At 51.7% G+C, this 20292-nt stretch overlaps 8 protein-coding genes across 8 annotated transcripts; 3 read left to right on the top strand and 5 right to left on the bottom strand.

The window, feature by feature from the left end:
* Nucleotides 1-1360: 1360 nt before the first annotated feature.
* On the top strand, nucleotides 1361-2884 carry QC761_606810 (uncharacterized protein; the record flags this gene model as incomplete). Its single annotated transcript, XM_062881120.1, has 1 exon — nucleotides 1361-2884. One exon carries the CDS (start codon nucleotides 1361-1363, stop codon nucleotides 2882-2884), a length of 1524 nt encoding a protein of 507 aa, XP_062729777.1.
* A 238-nt stretch (nucleotides 2885-3122) lies between these two features.
* QC761_606805 (uncharacterized protein) lies at nucleotides 3123-3847 on the bottom strand (the record flags this gene model as incomplete). Its single annotated transcript, XM_062881119.1, has 5 exons — nucleotides 3123-3192; nucleotides 3250-3309; nucleotides 3364-3493; nucleotides 3557-3685; nucleotides 3745-3847. The coding sequence occupies 5 exons, from the start codon at nucleotides 3845-3847 to the stop codon at nucleotides 3123-3125; spliced, it is 492 nt and encodes a 163-aa protein (XP_062729776.1).
* A 424-nt stretch (nucleotides 3848-4271) lies between these two features.
* QC761_606800 (uncharacterized protein) lies at nucleotides 4272-6888 on the bottom strand (the record flags this gene model as incomplete). The annotated part of the gene is made up of 5 exons (XM_062881118.1): nucleotides 6477-6888; nucleotides 6329-6420; nucleotides 5442-6272; nucleotides 5169-5382; nucleotides 4272-5113 (listed from the first exon to the last, which is right to left on the bottom strand). Exons 1-5 carry the CDS (start codon nucleotides 6775-6777, stop codon nucleotides 4272-4274), a joined length of 2280 nt encoding a protein of 759 aa, XP_062729775.1. The 5' UTR covers nucleotides 6778-6888.
* Nucleotides 6889-7269: 381 nt separating this feature from the next.
* On the top strand, nucleotides 7270-8753 carry QC761_606790 (uncharacterized protein; the record flags this gene model as incomplete). The annotated part of the gene is made up of 3 exons (XM_062881117.1): nucleotides 7270-7339; nucleotides 7391-7893; nucleotides 7956-8753. 3 exons carry the CDS (start codon nucleotides 7270-7272, stop codon nucleotides 8481-8483), a joined length of 1101 nt encoding a protein of 366 aa, XP_062729774.1. The 3' UTR covers nucleotides 8484-8753.
* A 1109-nt stretch (nucleotides 8754-9862) lies between these two features.
* QC761_606780 (uncharacterized protein) lies at nucleotides 9863-10521 on the bottom strand (the record flags this gene model as incomplete). Its single annotated transcript, XM_062881116.1, has 2 exons — nucleotides 9863-10425; nucleotides 10485-10521. 2 exons carry the CDS (start codon nucleotides 10519-10521, stop codon nucleotides 9863-9865), a joined length of 600 nt encoding a protein of 199 aa, XP_062729773.1.
* A 3128-nt stretch (nucleotides 10522-13649) lies between these two features.
* QC761_0095640 (uncharacterized protein) lies at nucleotides 13650-14654 on the top strand (the record flags this gene model as incomplete). Its single annotated transcript, XM_062873020.1, has 1 exon — nucleotides 13650-14654. One exon carries the CDS (start codon nucleotides 13650-13652, stop codon nucleotides 14652-14654), a length of 1005 nt encoding a protein of 334 aa, XP_062729772.1.
* A 109-nt stretch (nucleotides 14655-14763) lies between these two features.
* On the bottom strand, nucleotides 14764-16974 carry ESF1 (pre-rRNA-processing protein esf1; the record flags this gene model as incomplete). Its single annotated transcript, XM_062881115.1, has 1 exon — nucleotides 14764-16974. One exon carries the CDS (start codon nucleotides 16972-16974, stop codon nucleotides 14764-14766), a length of 2211 nt encoding a protein of 736 aa, XP_062729771.1.
* A 404-nt stretch (nucleotides 16975-17378) lies between these two features.
* QC761_606760 (uncharacterized protein) lies at nucleotides 17379-17611 on the bottom strand (the record flags this gene model as incomplete). The annotated part of the gene is made up of 3 exons (XM_062881114.1): nucleotides 17379-17398; nucleotides 17456-17474; nucleotides 17525-17611. 3 exons carry the CDS (start codon nucleotides 17609-17611, stop codon nucleotides 17379-17381), a joined length of 126 nt encoding a protein of 41 aa, XP_062729770.1.
* Between the last annotated feature and the right edge of the window lie 2681 nt (nucleotides 17612-20292).

Genomic DNA, 20292 nt, shown 5'->3' with positions numbered 1-20292 from the left:
GTAACAAGGGGTTCCTGCTTTCTCAATATTTTCTCTTTTCTGCCACAAATGTGGCCATGACGTCGCTTATTTTCTCCACTTGTGCCTTCCTAATCACACCAGACTTAGTAGTGGCAATCTGCTTGTTTCACCGTGACCTTGGGTACATAAGATGTAGGTACTTTTCATACAGCCATGCAACTGCTGTGTTATCGCCAACCACCTTCGACATCTGAGATATTTCTTCTTCCTACTTGTCCATGAAATCCCGGCTGACGCGTCAGCACCATCAGATCATCTTACCTGGCTTGAGAGTTTTGCTTTTTTGAGCAAGCAGGACCACGCAGTCTCAGGTGTATATATCATGGATGGTAGGTTGCGACGAGCCCTTGGCATGCGCCCTGTCAGCCCGTTGGGTCCGTGTAACAGTGAAAATGCCAATATATGCGGAAGCTCAGCATGTTTCGTTCTCCTATCTAGTTTGCTTCCTCGGACTTTTCTTGTGCTATCTTACTACACCATCGCAAGCAAGCCTAGCCTACATGCATGGTTCATCGGCACTAGGTCTTTGTGGTAGCATTGGCATCCCACAGCGTTGACTTTTAGACCAGGTACCTACCTACCTAGCATTGTCTGATTTGACGCCCACAGGATATCAAGCTAAACCCTTTATCATTGCCTAGGCTCAGCCAGTGTAGCCATTCCCACCCTCCGGACCGGAGGCTCCGGCCGATGTTGCCAGTCTTATACCAGACCGACGGGTCGGATTGTCTCTGCCGTGTCACCAGTGCAATGCCAACTTTGTATCGCATCCTGGATCAAGACAGCTCGGACTCGAATTTTCGGTCATCATGATGGAAGATACCTGCCCACGATCGCTGGACCTACATGATTGACTGGCATGGCGGTGTAGAGCATAGCCTCTAGTCGTCAATCGGTCTGGTAGGCACAACGAGTACTTATGTGTGTTCAGATATGTCCTAGCTTGCCATCCCAGGGGTTAGGATTCCGCCAAGTTCGGATTCCGCCAGTCTGCTTGCATCTTTTCCGCTTTTAAACACTCCCCTTGACCTACTTGAAGAGACGCCTGTCTTGAGCTTTCCATACTCTTTCCTTAACCTTTCTAATCACCGCTGGAGATGAAGATGGCACCCAACACCTACGACACTGTCATCTTCGACATTGGCGATGTCCTCTTCGACTGGGACTCTTCAGCTGTTACTGCCCTTCCTCGGAAGATGATCCACCTTATGATGCACACCGCGACCTGGCATGACTTGGAGAAAGGCAGCATGTCGACTGATGAGGCGTACACGGTACATGCCCCCCTTTCAGCCCTTTGACCTGTTCTTACCAACTTGTTATTCTCTAGAAACTTGGGATGGATCTTGGTAACGACCCGTCACTTGTTCAGCTAGCTCTACACCAAGCCCAGTCAACCTTGCGAGTCAACAAGGAAGCATTGGCTTTGATCCATGAGCTTGCCGCAGCCAAGGCACAGGGAGCCCGCCCGCTCAAAATCTACGCCATGTCCAACATCGCCAAGGAACACATGGACATCGTCCAAGCGCTTCCTTCCTTCCCATGGCCCGTCTTTGACAGGATATTCACCTCCTTCGACGCCGGCATGCGAAAGCCAGATCTTTCCTTCTATCGCCATGTCATTCAAGAGACGGGCTGTAACCCATCCACCACCTTGTACCTGGATGACAAGTCCGAGAACATCTGTGCTGGACGACTGTTGGGTTTACGTGGAGAGATTGTAGACCCAGACCAGAGAACCCGAGCTTTCAACATTGTCAGGAACCTACTCCTGGACGACGCCTCTCTCCGTGCTGAGCGTTTCCTGCACATGCACGCTGGCAAGCTTGACTCTGTCATCTCGATGCCGGGAAAGGACGATATCGTCTTGAAAGACAACTTTGCCCAGCTCATGATCTGGGGACTGACCGGCATGGAGGACATTGTGTACCTTACCTGGCCAGATGGTATTATTACCAGGGGCCAAGAAGAGGCAGACATGATGGACACCACAAGCCCCACCCCCATATCCGATGCTTCCTGCTCGCCCTCACCCGCCCCTTCGCCCCCATCCTCATCCACATCCCCTCCATCCTCGCCTAACCCTTCTTTGCACCAACTCGAAGTCAAACCCACCCTCTGGAATTACTTCACCCACTCCTCCCCCATCCTAACAACAACCACCTTCCCTCCTGACATTGAAACCACCTCCATCGCCTACCTCACCATCACCCCTTCCCACCCCAACTACCACCTCCTCTCGCCCCCATCTCTAATCGCAGAAGCGATGTTCGCCATTCGCAACAAGGACGGTCACTTCGAGACGTACTTCTCCCCCGACCGCCACGGCCGCGTAAGCCCAGAAGTCTGCGTCTCTGTCCTCCGCTGTCTGAACAAATTCTTCTCATCAGGCCAAATCCCTGACCTCCCCAGTCTTGACGTCACCGACGAGAGGATCGAACCCTCCAAAAAATTGGTGGCGGATTGCCTTCGGTACCGGGCGAATGTTTATGGGAATAGGTTCTACCCCCACCCAGAGACTTTCTTGTACTACCTGGCCATGTTGTGTGATGAGTGCAGGGACTCCTCGCCGAGGTTCTGTGGGGAGTTGAAGGGGGAGCTGGAAGCTGCGTTGAGGGAGAGGTTGAATGTGCCTATGAATGCGCTTGCTTTGGCGATGAGGGTGAGGGCTTGGCAGCTTTTGGGGCTGGGGAGGGGGTTTGTGCAGAGGGATTTGGAGAGTTTGTTGGGGATGCAGGAGGGGGATGGGGGGTGGCCGGCGGGGGATTTTTGTTCTTATGGACGAGTGCAGAAGCAGAGGATTGGCAGTAGGGGGTGGACTACTGCGCTGGTTTGCAGGATTTTGAGGGATTGGGGAATGTGAGTTGGGGAGGGGGGTTCAGGGATGAAAGGTTCTAGAGATGATCAGTAAAAGCTAGACCATGATGTGATGGAGAATTGCTCTGGGGCAATGACTCAAGAAGTGAGCCTGCCTGTTTCCCTTTCAGCATATGCCTGTCGTCCTCTTCTTCCCTGCTCTTTCTTCCGGCGGCTTCTTGGCCATTGATGGCGTATTCTCGTCCACGCGTTTCCCTTGTAGGTATGTCACACCCCGCGGCGTTCTACGCAATCTTCATCCTCCACAACTGATTCTTATTCCAAGCCTCTCTCTGATAGCCAATAACAGGGTTTCTGCAATTTTTCTTTGTCAAAACAGATCCATCACTGGAAAACTAACTGAAGACATACCCATTATCCCGCTTTCCTTCCGACATGTCAGCCACAGTGAAAGAATTCCTGTTCTGGAGTCTTTCCCTCTGTCAGTCAGTCGAACTCACACCGAAATTCTCAACCGTCACTCACATGCACTGTGACCCGTCGTTATACTTCTTGGTAATGATCAACCATTCCTGATTTCCGTTTCCAGCATAATACTTCCACCCCATTATTTTGGTGCAGTCATCTGGGCTACCACCGTCGAGGTCCAGTACAGCTTCAAGAGACAGCCGTTAGCAACCTTAACACCAATCCAGGTACTGAGGTGAACGTAACATACTCCCAGACGCAACATTGTGAAGAACCCAAGCCCCGAAAGGCCCTGAATCGACTTTTTGCAATCGCCATTGCTGCGCCTTGCTACCTAGGTATTGCCACCCTTGGACTTTGTTTCCGTTGTGAGATTGCCCTTTGAGGTAACATGTCAGTTCCTGAAGGGCTGTTCAGGCGATTGGGGCGGGGACAGACCGCCATGGAGATCAAGGACATTGCCTGTGGATTCGCTGAAGAGGTAGACCACGCGGCCGTTCCATTCGTCAGGGAGGAGGTAGTCTTGCTCGGGTTCGGACATGACGAGAATGTCGAGGAGAAATAGGGTACAGCCTAGAGGCAGCCAAGGTAAAAGAAGGAAGATTGGGACCTTGACAGAGTTCCAGTGCCAGGGCACGTAACAGAACAAATCCAATCATGTCCCATTGATACCCAAATGCCGAGGCCCATATTCTCCCCACTGGCGGCCTGTGATTAGCGATGACACCACGTGGACCTCTGTGACATGCAAGCCCAACTTTTGACTAGGTAGTCTGTGCTGGTTTACCGCTACACCCTCCCATGGGAACACACCTCTGCCGGCGGCCACCACTCATTCAATTTAAACATGGCCAAGACTTGCTAGTTACCCACAGAGGCCTCCTTCCCAGCTCTCTGACACGAGCGAGTTTGATATGGAACTTTTCAGTAAGGTACGATTCATAAATGTCTTCACGCTGTTTCCATCACCAGTCATTTCCGTCAATTTCTTCTGAGCTGTCTCTCTCGCCCGCCCACATGGCTGCCTCTATTTGCTTCTTCGCATCCTCTTTGGCCGTCTCAGCACCAGCCTGGATGGCATGCTTCGCTTCCTGATCCACAACAAGCCCATGGGAGGAAATGGCCGTCTCAATTTCGAGCGCTGTCTTTGCCGCCTGATCGATGCGCCTGCGAAGACCACGAGTGAGCTCTTCCTGTTTGTCCTTCAGAATCCTGGCGACGGCCGCACCGGACCCCTCCATGTATCTGGTCAACCGATCTTGCATCTCCATTGTGCCATTTCCAAGAGCCGCGCCCTTGGACAGCTCGCTGCAAAGGTCCAGACCATCGCGTACATGGGGCTTGTCAACTCGGTTGTACATGGAGCTGATGTCTTGCAAGACTGAGAAGTAGCCCTTGAGCTGTAGCGTCGCGGCGTAGATGGTCTGCTTTGATAGATCATCGACCTTGAGCCGCCCGTTGACCTTGGCACGCCGGCCGGCCTTGCCCATCTCGGTCGTGAACTCGGCAGCGCGCACCAGGATGATCTCGTCAATGACCGTGCTCAGCATGGTGAAGAACTGTTCGATCTTGGCAATCTGCACCGTGAGGTCGACCAGGATTGAGATACAGCTGCGGAGAACCGACTTGATCTCCTCGAGTGTTCGGCCCTGCGCCTGGAGTCGAGTGAGCTTTTGCTGGATCTCAACCATCATTGCTGCGGTTCTGGCTTGTTTTATCAGGGCACTGTCGTATGCGTCTTGCTTGGCGTCGGCCGCTGACTGAGCCAGCTGGACTGCTTGCATGGCTGAGTTGAGCTGGGCAGTCTCTGTGATTTTGGGTCAGGATGGGACGCATTGCGAGTACGGATAGAAAAGTCTTACGGGCTGAGGTGTCCGCTGGGTTGACTTTGATGTTTGCAAAGGGATTCGGCACATTGGTAGAGCTAGCTGTGTTTCCAGCCACGCTCAGGCGGAGGACATCCTGCTGGGCTTTCTTGACGCTCTTCTTCCATTTCCGCAGGCTGTCAGCCGGTAACCTTGCATCAGACATGCCATTCTCGCCTTCCCTCAAGTGCGTCCGAATGTCCTTGGTCACCTGTGGAATGTCAGTGCACGATGCGTTTCAACTGCAAGACCTGGGCATATTCGACCAACTTTGATGAGTGTGCTGAACACAGCCTGCATTTTTTTGTTGGCAGCAGTATTTGTGGACTCCAGCTGGGCTTGCTGCCCTTCCAGGGTCCCAAGAAAGTATGACACTCCTTGGGGAATCCCCTGAGCCCCAGCCTCTTCATGCTCGACAAACTTCGACTGATCAAATTCGCCAGTATCGCCACCAAGATACTCATAGTAGTGATTGACCAAGTCGCGAATCGCGATTGCTGCCGCGTATGAGGGGTCTCTTAGCACTGCGGGGGCTGTGATTGCTGATTCTGGGACTGCGCCCGCGTGGCCGCCAGGAAACACAACGCCGACGCCTTGCTTCACCGAGGAGATTGCCGAAGTCATTGCACCCACCGGACTCACGCTGGCCATAATGGCCGGAATAGCGGCAGAGACGATGGTGGGGATCGCCGAGACGTACCCATTTACAATACCTGTCACAAGGTTCTCCAGCGGCCCGGGAATTTTGTCGATAGCTGTGTCGAGACGTTTCTCGGCTCGCTTGAGAGCCACTTCGGCCGCTTTTACTTCCTCCACCGCCGTTTTCTCTTGTATTCGTTCGAATTGAGCCCGAACCCTGGCCACGTCTTCGTCAATCTTGATGGCGTCCTTCTGAATCGACGCTCTCCCGGATTCCGCTTCAGTGCAGGCATTCAGCTCGCCGACCATCAGGCCCCATTTTGTGAATGCCTCGCGAGTTTCGGTGGCGAGAGCGGCGCATCGCTTTGCGTCCTTGTTGAAAGCGTCAAGCGCATCGCGGAAGTCCTCCAGCTCCTCTTCCCCCTTGGTGCAGGGCCCAAGACGCTTGAACACCATAGGAATCTAGGTAGTCATCATGAGCACCGATGACAAGCGTCGAGATCATTCTACCGACTCACCCGCTCCTCGCAGATACGCCTGCTGTTTATCTCCAGTGCGTCCATATTGGCACCTGCTTTGGTGAAGGCCGCTCGTCCACCGTTGTTGCAGACTGCATGCGGTTAGCAATGTACAATCTCCGTAATTTGGGGGGCAGAGTCTGAATACCATCAACCAGGCATGATCTGAGCGTTGGCTCAGCCCGCTTCGTCATATATCGGAAACCATCTGTGGGCATGCACTTGGCCATGGAAATCTTCTCGGCCATGGGGTCTGCTGCTGCGACCCAAAGAGAACCCATCAACGAGAGCGCAGTGGGAGCGGCGCTGATGAGCTCGGACCAATCGGCTTGAAAGAGCGTAGAGCATTTCAACTCATCGACGAACTGATTGGAGAGCTTGCCTCTATACTCAGACGTGAGCTTGTCATTTTGGATCTGCCGGACCTCTAGGAGAGCTGACTGTGCCATAGTGAAGCCAAACGGGGTGAACAAAAAGATGTAGAGTCTGAAAAAAGCGGCTGTGCTGTTTTGGAATCATAAAGGATGATGTGGGGGATTTAATCAAAGGTACCTATTCCTGAAATGAAGACAGTTGAGTTGATGTTCGAACCCGCCCCTATACACGACCGCCTCTCGATCCCGGAAAGCCCTGACCCGTAAGTGCCAGTTACCTCACACGGTCACGTTCTCATTTGTCACCTTGGAAAGCTGGCTGGCTCTTACTGGTCATTTTAGCGTTGTTGTATCGAGTTGTGAAGTTGCCTTGATTGGACCACACGTACCAAACGACTTTCTTGGCCGGGGTTGATCATCAGTGCCCAACCCAGCCCAACCCAACCGACCTAATGCAGGGTTCTTGAAGGCGAGAGGAAAGATGAGACTCAGGATTAGGCCTGCAGTCGATACCAGGTAAGTTCCACCGAGTGAATATCCCACCGCCTACCCTGTAGAGCAAGCACAATGGATAACGCTTTCGAGGAAAGATGGAGGGATGATTGTGATTGGATTAAAGATCCGCTGAAGAAAATCGGCAAGTCCTGCAACAATCGAGCTTGAATCAATAATCTCCTGACCAGAATAGACCGACTTCGGAACAAGCACAGTGCCTTCCTGTTGCCTGAGACGCACCGATATATCAAGGCTTTTGAAGAGAAGACTGAGGCTATAAGTTCACTCGAGGCAAAAGCTGTCCGGCGGACTGAAGACAGAGCCAAAGTCGCCTGCGGATCGCTCGAGGTGGTGGTCCACTCTCTGCTGCTCATCGAGAGAGGAGACAAGACGCTATCTCGCCAAAGCAGCACCATTGTGGAAACACTGGACTCCACAGCTGCCAAGTTCTCGAACCTCAGTCAGGTATCAGAGGAAAACATGTGGGAGCTTGGTGTCGAGGCAGGAGATTGCATGGAGCTGAAAGACAGCGTCGGGTGCTTTCTCGACAACCTCAAGGCCAAGATCTCGGAACTAAACAGCTTTGTTCCACAGGTTTTTGATCAAAAGGCTCGACAGGATCGCCTAGTTGACGAAAGGCGTAGTCGTGAAAAGGCTCTTGCAGATCACTATCGGAATGCTCAAAACGCGTTGGGCGTGAGTTATGACCCTCATCTAGAAATGTCCGAAGCGTGTGCTAACCGATAATCTGCCCACAGAACGTTGGAAATGTGATTGCCAACTTTTTTGACCGCGCTGTCATGCGAAATGCTAGGCACCGCCTCAAGCTCGCCCACACCGCCCTCGCCGACAACCGGAGGGAGCAAGAGCGGGCACAAAGCATGAGCAGGGCTTATTACCAGCTTGCCATGACTGTGCGGAACCTCAGCGCTGCTATCTACAGCCTTCAGATCGCTCTGGAGAAGCTCCAACAGGATATTGGCGAGAAGTACAGCTACGTAACAGATAAGCAGAGTGCCGAGACTCGTCTCTACCGCGGGCTTCTTGATCTGCGCAACCAGATTGTGTCTGGGGACTGGACCACCACGCGTGACCATTCGCTGCAGGTCGTGCTCAAGCTGCTCACCGCTGGCGATGCTGTTTTTATTCCCAGACGGCACTACGAGCAAGTCCAGGCACGCATCAGGGACAGTATCACGGCCAAGTTGGGGAATGGGGCAGTACAGAAGCTGATAGACAACGTGCCGATGCATGTCGATGGGTCAGAAGCTGCTTTGGAGTATTGATACCGTCTACTTGTTTTGTTTCTTTGCGACTAGAAACAGAACGGCCGCCTTGCTTTCTACAAACGGCCAAGAACCATCCGATAAGACCTTCCTCCCAGCTTCGCTGTGGCCTGGAACGAAAGACTCGATGACCCGTGCATGCGTTTTTTTTTCTTAAACGAGATTTCTGGAGCAATTCAGAGTTAAACTGCGCTAGAAGAAAAGTAGATATATCTGCAAAAGCTCAGATAGGTATGTACCGTAGTATGGAGTAAGGAATTGATAACTCTCTTAGAAAAATGGTTTGAAATGTCGCCGTGTGCACCTCAATGGTTGTCTGTCTTCCACTTCTTATCCTTGCGTCTCTCTCGGGTTCCAAGCTCTCTTGTTCCCTGATCTCTTGTGCCCTTCTCTCTTGCTCCCTATTCTCCTGTTCCTTCTTCTATCTTTCCCTGATGTCCGTCCACAGCAAAACCCGTTCATCGTTATAGCTCTCTTGCAGAATATCGGCAAGCTTCAACCTCCAAAGCTGTTAGTTTTCCTCTGCTAGCTGCCTTTGAAACGCCAAATATCTGGGTGAATGGCTGAAACCAAGTTCGAACAGGTAAGCCCGCATCTCGTCAGTTGTTGCGAGATCAATCCCTGTTCTACCCCAACTGTTGGCTTCTATAAGACGTATATGCCCATCCCGGGAAAGTTCAGTGAGATATGTAAAGTCCTCGATGCTCACTACCAAGGCTGCCATTTGGATGAGAGTATTCCCGAACGAGTCCACATGTGTCAGGTCCTGAGGCCGCTGGTAGAGTATCCCCTTCAGCATGGTCAAAGTCCCATATGCAGAAGCAAAGGCAACGAGTCGGAGGCCGTGTTTATCCCGGAGACTAAGGACAATCAAGAGGTGCTCAGCCAGCTACACATAAAAATGTCGTCGTTGCTAGAGGTGATGGCTCGATGCGCAATCGTCCATCCCTGGTTGTCTTTTGCATTTAGGACATGGGGTGGACATTTGGCTGCTAGAAGCTTAAGGACTTCGAAATGGCCTTTGCGCGCGGTAACATGGAGGACTGTTTCTCCCTGTACTGTCTTTTTTTGAGTAGAGGTACCTTGATTTGGGGAGGGCTTCCACCACGGGAAAGAGTCCTTCCTGTATTCCCCTGTGTGATGCTGGCAAGTCGTTGCTGAAATCAAGTCTGGCCAGCCCAGAAGAACTGACACCACCTTGTCTAATACCGCATGGAGGGCAAAACTCAGCGGTGTCTGCCCCACACGTCAACCACGTCTGGGTCAACCCCAGGAAAGGAAAGGATCTCGTAAAGTGCTTTCTCTGATGCAAATGGTTCGGTGGTCTCTTTCTGAGTCTCGCCGCTTTCTTCCCGGAGGATGGCGAGGTCTTGTTCACCTTACCACCCTCGAATGCACCTGTGTAATAGAGCCTGTCTGAACCGAGTTCTGCCGTTGATGTCTAGGCCTAGGCTGGTCAGAAAGCGCATAGTCTCAAGTGGCAACTTGCGCATGTCGGTAACGACAACATGTATGAAGTGATCGCCGTAAGTGTCGGTAATGTTAAGATCCAGCTGAAAAGGTGGTTTGACCCCTGATTCGAACAGGCGATACAAGTTATGGTGCCACAGACGAAGAACGAGCTCACTAATATCATACCACCTCACACGTTTTGTTGACAGATCGAAAAGCCGTGAAAGGTAGTGCCAAGTGTCTTCTGCTAGATCGTTGCGGCCCTCAAGATGGTGAAACCAGTATTCGTAGGCGTACGAGAGAAACTTGTGCTGCTCACACGCAATTCCAAGGTCATGGGCTGCAAATCCGTCAAGTGCGAGATATGAGAGACAATCAAGACCCATCTCAAGATTGGCAGTAACCGCGTCGATATGGGAATTGTTTGGCTTGTTGTTCATCATAGGAGCTCCAATGAGGTAGTCCTTGCATGACAAGTGAACCAGGGTTACTATTCCCGTCTTACCAATCTTGATGAGATGAGGACACGCGGTTCGGAAAAAGGCTTACACGTTGAGTCGAGGATCAATGTCGTCGCGTAGTCCATCTCGCCGTTCTCTTGAAGCGAGCGCAATCGAAAGGTCGTCGACGGTTAGCGGTTTTGCCGCAGAAACAATCAGGTGCAGCGAATGCAGCAAATCGTTTCGATATCTGAGGCCCACTTCGTGTAGAATCCGTTGATAGAGCGACTCCATGCCAGGTAGTAGATGTTGGAGGACTTGTAACCTTTATGCTATAATCTTCTTTGTCCAGATACCAACCCCATCGGTGAAGAAAGCCCAAGCAAGTGAGGCCCAGAGAAACATGCCATTCGCTCTTCTCGTCAGCTCTAAACTGATGATTTGACACAGCTCGCTTGAGAATGTATTTTCGTTGCCGTGTACCGATACAGTCCCAGTAGCATAGACAGCGAGGCCGGTTTCGTTTTCCTTGGCGGTATCGAGGTTTAAAGAGTATGCACCCACTGCGCTCATATGTTTGGTGACAAGGGCATCGACACGGCTGGTGACGATTGTTCCCGATACCTTGGTGTCATGTTGTAGGACCATTTTACTTAGACGCTCCAGAAATATGGTCCTGTCATTCTTCTCCAGCTCATCAAGGGCGCGCAGAACAATACAGACACTTCTGGTCGCTCCAGCATGCCGAGGATCCCGATTGCGATGTCGTAGTGCGGTATCAGAGAGCAGATCAACAAATACGCCCCAGACACGAGGTAATGCCTCTTCGAAGGGTAAAAGTGGTGCCGTATGTCACTGCCTCATCGTGTCCGCAATCTCTGTGTGTGAGGGAGCTGGAAAAGAAGCTGATGAACTAACGAGCACAACAGACTCATTATTGTTCTGGCCCCTGGAGAGGAATAAGAGCAAAAGAAGAAAACGATTATAGGCTTCCCTACTGACTCGCCATCTTGCACGAGAGTAGTGTGGCTTTTTGGGATGATCTCCTGAACAAGATACTTGGCAATCACTGATTTCCCTTGTCCAGGATAGCCATGCAGCCAAAATACGCCATAGGAATTTCGACGGGACCACGCCAAAAAGGATTCCGTCTCTAGAATCCAGGAAGCACGAGCCGGGGAATCGTTGGGAGACATTATCCAGGATATATTGATAGTCGAAACTGAACCATTCGCCGATGCTCGCATTGCTTTTTTGGCAAAAGATCTTCTTCACTCCGGAATAAATCTTCAGTGATAGTCATCAAATGCGCTACACAGTAAAAATATCAACATTATTGTGAGAATGCCATGTTTCAAAGTAGCTACGTATGTGTGTGCTTCGGTAACTGCTTCGTCTCATCTGCTAGATCCAGCAAGACATGCGATATATCTTTCACGCCAGGTTCTCTAACCATGTCACGGTGATCTGCGTCTAGTGTCTCACATATCTCTTCCGGCCACCCAAATTTGGAGGAATAGGTATCGACAATCTGCCAAGTCAGGTTAAGGTAGGCCTCAAAGCAGCATCCAGGGGAGTTGAGGAGGGATTTACCTGGCTGCTGAGTCCCTTGACACCTGTCATGGGTCGGCTTCCAATGAAAGAACGTATGCGAACCTGAGAAAGAGTGCGACGCAACGTTTTCAAGAAATTCTCGCGAATCAAATCAAGAATGTCTGAATCAACTTCCAGATCAGAAAGAAGCCTTGAGTTCGAGTCTGCAAGAGCAACGGCGATTAGCCTTGAGGCCAAGAGACCCCAAGATGCTGCCTCAGATCCTCTGTGAGAACAGCCGCAGAAGATTATGCAGGTCACCCTTTGTAAGAACAGGCGATATCTGTCGTCCAAACTAGCTTCCATCAGGGAAAGTGCCTAGAATCAGTCACGAGACAGGCCCGGCTTACGGAGGGTGAACCACCTACCCGCTTGAGGATGAGTCCGCCGAGGTTGTGAGGAACGAATATGATAGGATCCTGGAAGAGTTAGGAACGGAGCACATGAAGAGGGAGCCAGGGTCTCACATTATACTTCAGGGTCCTCTGCAGCTTAACCAGCTTGCGTACACCTGTGGAAATGAGATGCGTCTTGGGTTTCTGGACTTGAAGCGTTATTGCTGGATGAGTGGTCGTCTTATATTCCCAGGTGGATTGCGGATGGCCATGTAAGCCATGAATGAATATCACACTATTCACGGTAAACTCAGTCGCAATTGTGGTGGGTGGGTAAGCTTGGTGAGTTAGGAAGGTACTTACTGTGCTGTTGGTGGTTTTGCACGATATATGAATATTCTCATTGAGGTTGGTGGCTGAAATACACGAGGGAGATAGGTAGGCTGAGGGGAAGGAGCATTCAGTGTTGTCTCCTTCATTTGACACACTGCCATTAATGTGACGCCGACATCAAAGACTATCCATATCTCCAGGTCTACAACTTTCTTTTCAAAGAAACCGTCCTATTCTTGATTTATCTTTCCGGTTGTTTAACAGCATATGGAAGCTCCCAGACCCATCTGGTCACCCCTGAAGGAACCCTCACCTGTGCGGATGAAGGCCACAATGATGGCCTCACCACGACAGGCCCATGAAAACGGCCGATTCCCAATGATTTCCATGTCCGAAACCCGCGCCTGTTGATCTCCACCAATTTATGGACCAGCGGCACCTGTCACTAAGACAACTCGATGGCGTCCGTGGCTCTATTCGAGTCACGATGCAAGATTATCTCTCATTTGAGTCTCAAACAAACGCACACCTGGACCGAACGAATTCTGTATTCCAATCTCTCCGACCAACGTAAGCGGCATCCCGATCATGTCAGCTTTTGATTACCTCTAGGATGGTCACCCCAGGCCCGCGTGGGGCCACGACCAGGAAATCGACCTGCCCGACCAGGAGACGGCCAATGCAGGACGGAAACATCTTATGAATGATTCTCGCCACAGGAGAGAAATTATACCACTGTTCGGACTTGATCGTCTCTCCAGATGCGACCACGCCAAACATATACACTTTGATCCTTCAGGGTCCACCACGGCGCCAGCATTGTGTTGCAAACATTTGGCAAGATCGATATAAACCATGCTGTCCGCTCCGCAGCCTGGCTCTGTTTCTTGTTCGTCAGGAGTCACCTCCCGCGCTCCCAGGACAACTATCACAGCACGGTCGATTCATTGGAGGACTCGACGCACCGTCCGCAGCCAACTATCTGGGCGTCTGATTTTCTCAACATCACCATCATGCCCCGTTCACCCATGAGTCCCATCTTCAACCACACCAACTGGGACACCGTTGACATTGGCATTGACAATTCGGTCCACAACACCTCTGACACGATGACTTCTAACAACACCCTCTCCGGCTACCGCTACGTCCCAGCCAACCTGAAGCACGCCGCCCCCAACACCACTGAAAACGACGACGCCATCTCTCGGCACACCGACCTCTTCCCCCTTCCCCCAACCTACTCCCAGTTCCACCCCCCGTACACCCCCTCGCCAAACTACCACACCTTCCCTTCTCTTTCCCCTACCAACCCCGACAACGACTCCTCCTCAGACTCAGACTGCTACTCCGACCACCTAGACCTAGATTCTTACCTCGCCCCCTCCCCCACCGTAGCCACCGCCCCCGTCTTTCCCTCCTTTACCAACAGCCACAAGTCCCGCTCCCACAAGAAATACCAACCTCGTGCCCCTCCCTCCCTGACGTTCTTCCCCCGTCCCTCCCCAGCCCCGAAGATGATGCCCTCTACTCGCCCAGTCCACCAAAGCAGGCATTTATCTACACTCTCGGCAAAAATGCCACTCCTCCCAGTCCACCACAGGTACCAACCCCCCGCAGAGATTAAAACCGATCACAATATCTTGACATCCGTTCTGGGCGCTTTCACCACTGGCGATAACAAGAAAGAATGCACATCTTGGTACCACGACGAGTTGGAAGAGGAGCTGGAGATCACACCTAGTTTAGTGCAGGGGTTGGATTTGGAGAGTGAGAAGCTTCAATATGGGGATTGCCAGAGCAGCTGGTGGTGTGTTTTCCAGTTTTTGGTCATGGTGCTGCTTGGGTTTGTGTTTCTTGGGGTGATGTTCCTTGCGGGAAAGACATTGTGGGAGTTGGGATGGGAGGTGGTTGCTTGGATGCATGGAAACGAGGCCGCTGTTGAGGGTGTGGTCGGGGGAAGACTTTGCAGTGATGCTCACCCGAGGTTTTGTCACCTTGTTGTTGGGGCTGAAAGGTAGACTGCACAGGTTTACCAACTGAAAATGGGAATCTTTGGACTTTTGACTTGCTTTTTGACTGGGCTGGCTGGCTTTATTACACTGTGATATCTCCAGAGTATCAAACAAATTACTTCCTCCCCGCCTTCGCCTTCCTCTTCACCGCCTCCACCAAACTACTCAACTCCCCCCCCTCACCATCACCATCATCCTTCTTCACCTTCTTCTTCTCCCTCACCACCACCTCCTCTCCCTCCCTATACCCAGCCTTCCTCTTCTTCCTCCCTTCCTCCAACAACTTCTTCATCCCCTCGGTGGCCTTGAACTTCGGATTGGAAGGATCAATAGCAAACTCATGGCTCTCAAACACGGCCTTGAACCGCTCATCCTCCACGTCCATCTTGAACCCATCCTGCAACCCGTCCTTCTCCCCCCCCCCGTCCGTCGCCTTCTTCCCCTTGTTCTTCTTCCCCTTCTTGCCCTTTTGCTTCTCCGCTTTGATCACCTCCCTCATGTCAAAGTGATCCAGATGGTCCGCATCACCCTTCTCATCAGCCATAAGCAGTTCCAGCTGCGCCTTGGCAGCCTTGCTAGCCTTCTCTTCCTTCTCCTTCTCCGCCCGTTTCTTGAGCCGCTCCTCCTTGCGGATGGCAGACTTGGACTTCTCGACGGGCTCAGAAGTGAAAAAGGGGTCGTCAAAGCCGAGGTCTCCGCCTCCCGCGTTGTCCCCGGCAGCAGCGACTTCTTCGACATCAGATTCGCCCATCCTGTCAGGATCACCACCGTTGCGTCTGGCAAGCATCTTTTGCCTCTTGGCTTCCTTCCTCTCGCGCTCGCGGCGCTTGTACTTCTCGATTGTGGTCTCCTCTTCCACAGGCTTCTTGTTATTCGACTCTGACAGGGCAGGCGTAAACGTAATTTCCATCGCGCCCGCCGGGGCGGGAGACTTGGACTTTGTGGTCGTGGGCTCCTCGGGAAGGCCCAGAGCAGCGCGCATTTTCCGGCGGGCGAGTTCCTTTTTGCCGAGGGGCTTTTCGGCTTCTTCTTCCTCGCCTCCAGCAGCATCGGCGGCGGCTTCTGGTTCCTCCTCTTCATCTTCAAAGTCTTCCCCATCGTCAGAGCTGTCGCTCGCAAGGTAGGCACGCAGGTCATTTTCAGCAATGTCGTTTTTGCTGCCAGAAAAGGCTTTCTTGATTTGTTCTTTCCTGTTGACCTCTTCCGGGTGCATATCCCAGGTGAGCTTCACCTTGGAGTGTTGCAGCGCGTCGGTGACGAAGTCGACTGGCTTGTATCCCGGTGGCACAGCGGTGCACTCGTCTCTTGGCTCGTCGTCAAAGGTGGTATCGTCGGGGATAAATCGCAGGTCGAGGAAGTTGGAGGAGGAGAGATATTCGGTGCCGTCGGTGGCCTCGTAAATCTTGTGCGCTGTGCCCTTGTCGGAGCAGACGGCCACGGCGTAGTAGTACCGTAACCTGTCGAGCTGGTATGTCCGCAATTTGTCGCTATCAAAGTCCTTGTCGTCGCCCTCAGCTAACAGCTCCCTCTTGACCTCCTCGTCAGAATCTTCGTCAGAGTCCTCGTCATCATCATCCTCATTCTCGTCGCTGAAACCCTCCGAGTCCTCACCGCTATCGTCGCTGTTCTCGCCCTTGCCGTTCTTGAAGATCTCTCGTGGTGGGCCCTCGAGCTCCTCTCTTTGCATCCTTTCCTTGCCGAACTCACTGGGGTAGATCGACACCCTCTCAATCCTCCCCCCTGGCGGCACGAAACTGCTAAAAAGCGCCATCAGATCCACAGACTTGATGTGATCCCAGTCGATATTCACCACCGCAAACCGATTGGTGATCTCACCCTCCGGCACATCCTCCTTCTCCCTTCTCAACCGAATCCCAGGTCGCGACTCCTCCTCCCCATCATCCAGCTCCGGCTGATCTTCCCCATCCGACTCAGAGTCCGAATCCTCCTCCGAGGAGCTAAAACCGCCATCTCTCGCCGGATCATATTTCTTATCAGCCTTCTCCAGCTCGCGACGAACAATATCATCCCTCTCCACCTCCCCATCTACCACCTCCTCGTCCTCCCCAGACTCCTCCTCATCCTCATACAACCTCTCCAGCGCCTTCTTCTTCGAATCAGTCTCTAATTTCCGCCCGTAGCGATCCACCTTGGCCGTAGCCAAAAACTCGTCATCGTTGAGCACCTTGGAGAACCGCTTGTCGAGCTTGGTCTTGATGTTTCTTTTCGAGGGCAATTGGAATCGGGGATCGGTCTCGAAATTGGCAAAACGGGCGTCCTTGATACTGGACGCCGCGCCGGCGTTCTTTTTTGTTGGTTTGGGCATTTTGGATGTGGGGGGGGGGGGGTTGGGGTTGTTGCGACAAAATGAACACAAATTGAAGCAACGCGCAAAAAGCTAGAGCTTGGGAAATGCGATCGACTTGGAGCCGTCTTGAAAATTTTAGTGGGGTATCTTAATTCTGCCAATTAGGCGGTGAAACATGCAAACTAAATCGTGTTGCGGGTCAGGCCCCGCCTTTTTCCGGCTTGTCAAATCCGTTGCGCTGGAAATCCAATCCAAACTCACTCCCCCGCTGTTTCCGATGCCGCCGCCTGGCCGCGCAATGCGCTGCGGGTGAAGATGTGTCCTCCCGTTCTTCCCTGGGCGCCATAGCTTTTTCCCTCCTCTCCTCCTGCGTTCAATCTGGTTGATGGGTATCTAGCGAAAAATAGAGAATCGTTCAATGTTTAGAGCACTGCTTGCTGGGCTACAGAATGTCAGCGCATTGATGCCGTGAAGAATAGCGGGGAGAGGAAGCACTCACCATCGCTCATCAGCACTTGCTCCAAATCCAGACAGCAAAAGGGAATGCGCCCACGAGCGTCCCGCATACAATCCACGTCAATCTGTCGCCGGTCCCCTGTTCTCGATCCTCCTCCTCCATGTAGGTGTTGACCTTTTTGTAGCTGTCGAGATTCATGGCGGCGTTGAGTATCGGTGATATCGGTATAAGAGGGGTACAATCTAGGAGGAACAGAACTTCAATATGCACAGCAAAATCTGTGATGGAAGAGACGGGCAATCTAGAAGAAGCGGGACGGCACGAGACCTATATACCTGTTTTCCCGCCCCCAGCGTTTTTTCTATGGAAACTTCGGAGCTTGACTGCCTGAAGCAAGTGGCCACTTCTTTGGCGGGTGGCCTTTTTGTTCACATGAAGAATGCACTGTCACGTCGCATCAGTTGACCAAAAAAAAGAGCCCAGCATTCCAATCCTGGGCGAACGTCCGCCTACGGGCGGTTGGCTGAGCCGCCTGAGGGGCGCCATCGCATTCAGCCAACACAGGCAGGTCTTTCTCCAGGGCTGACTCCATCAACTGCTTTCAGTTGGCGGTTGACTTTTCCCGGGAATCCATCTCATTTCATCATCTTGTCTCGCAGACAACCCAAAGGATCTCCCCGAGTCAATGATACAAACCCGTTTTTCAACGCCAAACCAACTTTGTCTCACAATGGATGACGCCCTCGATTTTGGGGAGATTCGATTCATACAGTCAGTCCCTCTGGCAGATCCGGAACAGCACTCCATTTATCCAACTTGGCGTGCAGATTACCCGCTCGGGATGCCAGGTCGATCTCCAGTTGACAGGCGTGCAGTAGCCATCAAGCTTTTCCTCATAGGGGCTGGTTTCCGATCTAACGATAACGCCAGAGACAAAAACCCGCGTATCCATCTGTTTCTTGATCTTGGTTGACGTCGATGCTGATGCTTGGTGGGGTTGGTGTTTGACGGGATTGCCAACTGCCTGGCCCTGGTGCTAATCAGATGTCAGTATGATGGATGAAGGAATCGAGCATGCCCGGCTGTTGTGAGACTGGAAAATTCCGAGTTGTGGTTACGCAGCATGATCTTGAACCAGCGCTGCGGTTGGCTGTTGATGGTTGGACCTCTTGCAGGATCATCCCTATGTTGTCCAACATCATCCTCCGGGTTCTTCTGACAAATCAGAAGTTTGTAAGAATATATCCTACGTCCTGGTCGCCTCTTTGGGTCCTTTCTTCGATCTAGCTGCTGGGATCACTCATCTCTTCCCAGTATCTACCAGACTCATTTGTCTTTGCGGTATGGCATGCGGTCCGGGCCAGTGATCAGGGCTTGAAGAACCATGGTGTCCTGTCTTTGCAGAAGGATCTGGGTACCCTATCAACCGCCCAGTTATCACTTCTTCAAGTCTCAGCCGCGAGCACAAGACTGCTCGGATAGTGAATGGGCAATGGTGGGAGAAATTCTAATAGAAGCTAGGACTAAAAAAAAGACTATTGTTCAGATAATCTCATAAGCCTGGATAGTAGGCTTTTAAAACCATAAATAAATCCATAAAGGTTTAGATTAAGAGGAGGTAGTACTGAGATTATCGATACCGAACAGCCCAACAAATTGGGTAAGCGACGCAGGGATGGCAAGATGGAATCACTGGCTATGACCAAATGGCCCCTTAAGTGGTACAAACAAGGAGTCTCATATCTAAACAGGCGAGCAGTCATCAGGCATCTAGAAGATAGGCCTCTTGGAACGAGAAGGGATGGTTTCAATAGGGAGAAGCGCTGGATTGCTATCGTGTGCCACGTAAAACAGGAAATAAGGCAGAAACTAGCATTCACTCGCCGTGATAGGCTAGCTCTACTTTCCAGAAGCCAATTGTCGTTTGCTGTCCTCTTTCTCTGCGACCTCATGCCTTTTTGTCGACTAGGTAATCAAAGCAGCATATGTTTTCTCAGCCTTGCACGCTTCTCTCCAACCGTCGCTGGTAATACTTGCTCTCCATTTTCGCGACTACGCTTTTCTGCTTGCTGACCTAAAACTTGGACACGAATTCTTAGCTCCTGGATCTAGAGCTACGTTAGCGACATGACAGCTGAGATGTTTTGGTTTGATTTTTAAAACCATCGCCACCGCATCGTGGGACTCAGCGTGGCGCTTTTCCCTCATGAGTCTGATCTGGATCAGCTGGGCTTTGGCTGTTGTGTTGACCTTTGTCTACAACATGATCTACGGCATTGGAGCAGTGGCCGTCTGGCTTGCTAATTTTATGGAGCCCGGAGCAGCCTGTCACGCCTATATGAATGGTAAACGCATACCACACCGATGTTGACCTCGGCAAACAAGGTGAACTTTCCTTTCTTCTTTTCGCTTGGTCTGATGCTAACTCTTCTCTCGCAGCAGAGGACGACTTGGTGGCTTTGATCATACGATGGCCAACAAGGATTCCGGTAAGCGTCTAACATCATAACTCAAGATCGTATCCTCACCATTTTGGGAACAGCGGAGGACCGGGTTCAGCAAGCTTTTTTGCCGCTCATCACCCAAGTCGCACATACCTGATATTTCTCTGCTTTGAAGCAGCCCGGTAGTTTGGCAGGATCCTGGCTTTATCTCGACAAGGTATCTTATTCTTTTATCGAATCTCAAGCATCCAACTTTTACACAAAGTCACTCGAGTTTGGAGTTCATTTGATTTGACCTTCTTTCGTCCAATTTCCAGGTCACGAGCTGCCACCCACATAGCCCTACAAGCAACACCATCATGTCTATGCTACCGCCCTCCAATCAAGTTATGCTTTGAGAAGCACCAACTCTTGTAGTCTTGGCGGAAGGTAATG

This window comes from Podospora bellae-mahoneyi, chromosome 6 (assembly GCF_035222275.1).
Source record: "Podospora bellae-mahoneyi strain CBS 112042 chromosome 6, whole genome shotgun sequence".
In the NCBI taxonomy this organism is placed as follows: Eukaryota; Fungi; Ascomycota; class Sordariomycetes; order Sordariales; family Podosporaceae; genus Podospora; species Podospora bellae-mahoneyi.
This window is presented reverse-complemented; position numbering and strand designations above follow the sequence as displayed.